Consider the following 6,489-nt stretch of genomic DNA (forward strand, 5'->3'; position numbering starts at 1 on the left):
AAATACATTTCCAACTTATCCTTCTCATTTTTTTTTTAAATCAATCTCTTCGCAAACTGTTTTTCTTAGTTTCAGCTTAATTCTTAATCAAATTTTCAAATAGAGTAGTAGTAGTAGTAGTAGTAGTAGTAGTAGTAAAGTAAAGTAAAGTAAAGTAAAGTAAAGTTAAGCTAAGTAAAGTAAAGTAAAGTAAAGTAAAGTAAAAGTAATTTCTGATTTTCCAAACTGCCTCTTATTCAATTATCCATCTCAAATTCCTATCATGATATCAGTTTCTCAGATATTACTCCTGTCTAGTACATAGTCAGCGAAATATTCCATTCTTCCTGTATAAATCATCAGTCCATTTCGTAGAAACAAGTGTCGAAAGTGTAGCAGAGACAAATTTTCTGAGATTGATGATGATTATTTAAGGCAATAAATTTCGCAAACTGCTGTCATTGTACATTTCTAGTACTTCGCATTAATAAGTTTGGTGTCACTTGTAATGTTTATTGTTTACGAATGTTTGGTGTCACTTCGTTACTTTTATCTTTATACACTTTCCTGGCGTTTCATATTGAATTCATACATTCTCATTAATTAATTGAATCATTTACTTATCTTCAGCGATAAGAGAAAGAATCTGATGGTAGTAAGAATTTTACTCGATTATCTTGTAATTTCTTCATTACAAATGTAACTTCCTCTACTTAGTTTTATGGTAATATTTTTAGAAATAAATTTGCGTGGCTAGATTTATTAGACTCAACAATTCCTTGCACTATTCTATCTAATATCCATTTGGATCTTCCATTTCATATCAAGAACTAATACCACATACAATCTTGTGCCTGTTTAGTCGAATTGAGAAGTGAGAATGAATATTAGTAAATATAAATGAGATATACGCATGAAAATTCTAAGATATCCCGACTGCTGACGTATTTCTCAGGCTTTGTTGACACTTGCTACTTATCAAATTAACTTTAGTTAATTTTATTTTTAGTTAATTTTATTTTTTAACTTTAGTTAGCCATTAATGTGATAGAAATATTCACTGTATCAATTATTTAAATTTTTAATATAAATAACACTTCCACTCAATCGGAAAATGTGCAAAAAAAATTTTTTTTCTCATTAGAAAGTGGAATCGTGCACTTCCATCAATTTTCCTAACCAAACATTGCTCGTTTCTCGTTCTTTCCCGGCTCGAACAGTTGCATTTTAACTTTTTTCCTTTCGTCACTTCACTTATTTTTCATTCTTCTTGTGATTTGAAGCAATTTTTAGACTAACTTTACAGTAATGGTGATACTACTTTTAAAATTATATGGCCTTACTCAGAACTATCTTTGTGGTAATTTTATTTCTTTTCTTAGAGTTATAAATAGTTTTCTTTTGGCCTTCTGAATGACAAATCCCAGAACGATACTAAACTTTGTTTCCCATCTCTGTACTGCTGCAGTATTATAACGAAATAAAAAAGCGTCGTCGTTTTTGAGTGAATAAATTAGTTCGCTTATAGTATAAGTTAAATTTTGCCATTTAAAAAAAGACTGGACCCAGTAGAGGAGAGAAGAACGGAGATTTGCAGAGAGAGAGAGAAAGAAGATTATCTTCTGATGATAAAGCAAGACAGGTTTTTTACGAATCCGCACAATCCTCAATTCATCGCTCTATGTCATTATTTCTGTTTATTAGGTAATCGTGGTAACTTATTGTTGTCATTTTTATTACATCTCTGTAAACTGTAATCTTTAATTTAACCGTATAAATGAATGATCTGCACTGGTCAAATGATTTATCATACGTATCGAAAATAATCTGCAGTTATCTTGCAGTTATTAAGTTCTCTTCATCTTCTTCTGAAAAAGTAATTTTAATAAATAGGTCATTTTATTGCATAAGATTTCCGCAGTATTAACTTATTACACTTAAAAAAAGAGAATTTACTTCCAAATATCGTACATAATCTCTCACAGATTCATTTGTTCAATAACTAAATATATTGTTAAAAAATAATTCTTAACTGTATTTCTAATGACAAGCATAATTAAGATATTTTTTTTCTTCGAAAACTTGAGTCATTCAAAGATTCTAAGTGCTTGTAAAGACATAGGAGTGCCAGTCACTGATCATATTCGGTTTTGATCTTAAAAGTAAACGTTTCCGATATATTTTGAGCAACTGGATTACTTCTTTGTGCCATAGATTTGTGGGCCATTTCGAAGTTGAATGGGTAGGAATGTAATTTATCTTAATGAGAGATGGTGAATCGTCTTATGAACTTATAGCCATATGTTGCTCCGATAACTTACCAATATCTTTAAAATTAGATGGCATCACCGTCTGTGACGTGATATATCTAATTTGAATAATTAACGTCGAAGCATCTGCTTCTTTCTGCCTTCTTCATATCTGCCTTCTTTTGTAGGATTTGTTTTTTCTCGCCAGGATCTTTCATGTTCAAGTTTGGAAATAAGTGAAATACAACGAGTTTAAAGAGTCTAGAAAGAAGTTCCAAGTGACGTAGTATACGTGGAACTGTGACGCAAAAAGAAATGGCACTGGAAAAGTCACAAGTTACTGCATATGCACTGGGAGAAAATAATTTATTATGATTAGGAATTGAAACTTTGAATGGAATTAAAACTTGAATAGTCGTAAATTATTTCTTGGGATTATAAGAGTGTGATTATGGGATTTAATATGGGTTATGATTTTCACTCCTTTCTTTCGCAAGGAAGCAGCAGGTCGAATATTTGGTACAGCTGCAAAATGCATTGTAATGCATTCCCAAATATTGCTTCTTTATCTGCACGCATTTTATATATCATCCCTTACAGCTTCCTCACATCTTGCACTCAAAAATTCAACGGAGTTGATTCGTTATTTATTAATTTTTTTATTTATTAATGATTCGTTATTTTTTTGATGATTCCCCCTGATGATTCGTTATTTATTAGTTTTCTTGATGAAGTTCCATTGACTTTTGCACTTATACCACTTCTTTCATCCCATTCCCCTTTAACAAGCCATTTTTGAGTGTATCTATCTATATTCATTTTATCTTTTTCGAAAATTCCAAGTCAGTCAATTTTTGTTCATTTCGGTTTATTTTAATCTTTCGTTTGTTTATTTTAATTTTTCCTTATCTAAATATTTAATATAGCCAGAAAAGAACATGGATAGCAGGAAGCTAATCGCCAAATCATTAAATTCTCTTTTTCTTGCATATTCGGCAATGAGGGTCACAAAAAAAGTTCCTGCATAGATACTGCAACAAGTTAATTTTTCTTTTTGATATTTGTGTACTTTCGTCGCAGCAAATTAAACATTTATTTTACTTTTTCTTTTTTTGTTTCAGTCCTTCTTCCTTAAACAAATCAACTAATTTTGATAGACTAGAAGTCATTAAGATTCTGAGTGTTTTTGTTTATGTTTCCTCATCCATTTATTCATAAGCTATATGCTTCGTTGTATTTCACCCTCAAGCAATCACTTTTACAACGATAATGCAGGTGTTTTAAAATGAGGGCATGGATCAGCTAAAGCAGAAATAGTGGAAAAAAAAAGTGATAATATGGATTTAATCAGTTTGTCTGTTATTAAATTTGCTTACCAGATGGATAATGTTGGTTGAATTATATCTTGTTTTTTATTTGTTATATAAAAATTGTCATAGAAATGTTGTAAATAAATTGAAATCTCAGGTAAAATCTTCACATTTTTCTAAATCCTTTTAATTATCATGTACAATTGGAACGTTTCTGATTATAAGGAGAAGGTAACTTTGAAAATTTCCTTTAAATTTTAACTAACGCGCTAAAATGAAATATTCAAAGTTATTGGTCATTTTGGTTTATATCAAATGTTTCAAACCTTCACACATCATTTCCGCATTTTATCTTGCTGGCTTTATCCTTTTTTGTCATATTTATTTCAATTTCTTCTCAATTTTTGAAAGATTTAACCCTATTCACTGCAATGTTCATATGTTTTATTGAAATTATCACAGTCAATATGAATGCGGGGAAGTTTTAACGAGGTTTTGATTTTAATTTTAATTGAATCAGATATCCCTTTATAATTATAGAACTTTTCTTAACTTTCGTATGGCCAGAAAAGCTTACGTTCTTTTCCTTAATATAGTAGTTGTGAGGTGTCTGTCTAAATAACTTTAAGGTTTTTTAAATTTTCTCTATTTTCTGACTTCTCTTCCATGATTTTAGACTTTCACTTCAATTCACTAATGTACAGGGAGTTAGTTTCCGGTTATTGCTTGCTACTTCAGTACAAATCATCACGACACTACAAGAGACCGTTATGAGCGCATTTAATACTTCAACATGTATGCCGTCCCTTCCTTCTCTTGACGTATTATCGCAATAATATTATCGCCCCTCGGGCTAACGTCATATCTTCTCAATGATATCTTCATTACTCCATTACCTTTCTCTTACCTTTCTCTAACATACTTTTTTTTACTTCTTGTTGAAGTTCTTCCGACTTCCGAAACTTCTTGGAAAGAGTCTTTATGAAATTATTAGTTTGATGAACTTATTGATTGACACTTATCGATTAAAAGAACCTATTATCTTATCTTTCTACTTATAAAAGGGGTAGCACATGCAACACGATGGAAATGTATATAAGTGGATTTAGTAAACTGGTTGTAGAACAGCTGATTGAACGAAACACTCCCCTGTCTTCGTTTGGTTTAGAGAAAATCGTTTCCAGAATTATCTGATGAATATTCCTGAATTTTTTAAAAGTCTACCCATACAATTTATTTCCATATATATATATGGATATAGATATAGATACAAACATAGATATATATAAATTCACTTCGTTCAAGATGCTAAAATATCAAGTACGATCGAGGAAACTATACACCAATTATCAGAGCAAAACAAGCCGAAGCATCAGCCTCAGTAATTCATCGTATCCCTTTGATAAACCATCGTCATCATCATCATCAGAAGAAGAGACCATTCATATTTGCGATCGATCCAGTTCCACTAGTTCTCTAAGTTCCGTAGATAGCAGTGATGCTAGCGAATGGGTTTGTTTACTTTGTTTTTTCATTTCTTTTTTCCACAACCTTTCTGTGTTGACTTACTTTGATAATCCTGAAAAATTTCACGTTCAACTTCGTCTCATTCGAAAAATAAGTTTACGTTCTGTATTCAATTTTTCTATCCGGGAATTGTTAGAAAACGGTAAATAGCATAAGGATGGTTTGAATTAACTTTAGCAGAAGTATGAAATGTTAGCTGTCTGCTATAAAACTTTAGATGTCTTCAATCGATAGAAACTTTTATTGCTAAATGGTTTCAAGGAAATGAGATTTCTCATGAGGTGAAGTATTTCAAAGTACTGGTTGTAGTAACTGGATAATATCAGTGACGAAGAGAAGTTGACTAAACAAATTCATTTCCTGATTCGGTTATCATATGCAATAGTGCTAAACTCTGAACCGGTTTGTTTTCCTCGTTGAAAAAGTGACTGTTTGTTTGGATTTATCTGGGACTGTCTGAGGTATTGATAACTGTATAAATTACGATTACCTTCATCTTAAGGTATGAAGGCAATTACTTGTGATGTTTGCTAATTTCTAGTTCCATGAGAAGATTTTGATGGCAAATTTTATGAAAGAGGCTCGCTTCGAAATTTAGAAATATATCCAGTCTCACGGAGATTTTTTCCAAGAATCTAAATATCATGGTGCTATAATTGCAGGGTACGCTGCGCATTTATACTGGAGGTATCAAAGAGGATACCGATTATAAAACGTTAAAAATTTCAACAAACCATACGGTGAAAAATATTGTTCATACGATTTTGGGGAAATTTCGAATATGCAAAGACCCCAACTTGTTCGAAATTATAATGGAAGTTTGGACTCGTTACAATGGGGAACAGGTATATATGCTTTTCAAATATGCGAAGAAAACATCAAAAAGAGCAGGAATATCCGGACGGATATTTTTATAGATCGAACTTGTTTTGATACTACAGAAACAATAACATATGTGTCCTTTCGACTGTTCATTTGGGCGAACTGTTTGCAAATAGGTTATCTAAATGCTTTTTTCCGATCGGCATTCTTTGAAATTCCGAAGTTGCTGAATATCAGTGAATCGTGTTAGAGGAAGATTCTGTAGTTTACTTTTTGTTGTTTTAACTTCGCAGCATTGATAATAACCTTTATTGGTATTATACGATATGATACAATATCGAACTGAAACAGTAATAGGGGCGAAATGAACAATACATAGTAAGTATTAAAGAATACCAAACGGTCTTATCGCTTGTACTGTTAAACTGTCGCATTGTCGCTTCTCTGCCGTTAAACGTTGCTGTCGGATTGAGTGACTGCTCGAGCTTTTTGGATTTTGTAAATTGTTCGTCTGAATGATTGATCCTAATTCATTTTATAGTTGGATTAGTTTAGCATTCCAGACACGTTAGTTTAATTACCAGACTAGAGGTTCTTTACAA

The 6,489-nt window shown here is 31.6% G+C and overlaps 1 protein-coding gene across 1 annotated transcript; it reads left to right on the forward strand.

The window, feature by feature from the left end:
* Window positions 1-4,843: 4,843 nt before the first annotated feature.
* LOAG_11578 (hypothetical protein) lies at window positions 4,844-5,910 on the forward strand (the record flags this gene model as incomplete). Its single annotated transcript, XM_003147094.2, has 2 exons — window positions 4,844-5,050; window positions 5,728-5,910. Coding segments are annotated over 2 exons (390 nt in total), but the record flags the coding sequence as incomplete, so codon positions are not given.
* Window positions 5,911-6,489: the final 579 nt, after the last annotated feature.

This window comes from Loa loa, assembly GCF_000183805.2.
Source record: "Loa loa unplaced genomic scaffold supercont3.172, whole genome shotgun sequence".
NCBI lineage: Eukaryota > Metazoa > Nematoda > Chromadorea > Rhabditida > Onchocercidae > Loa > Loa loa.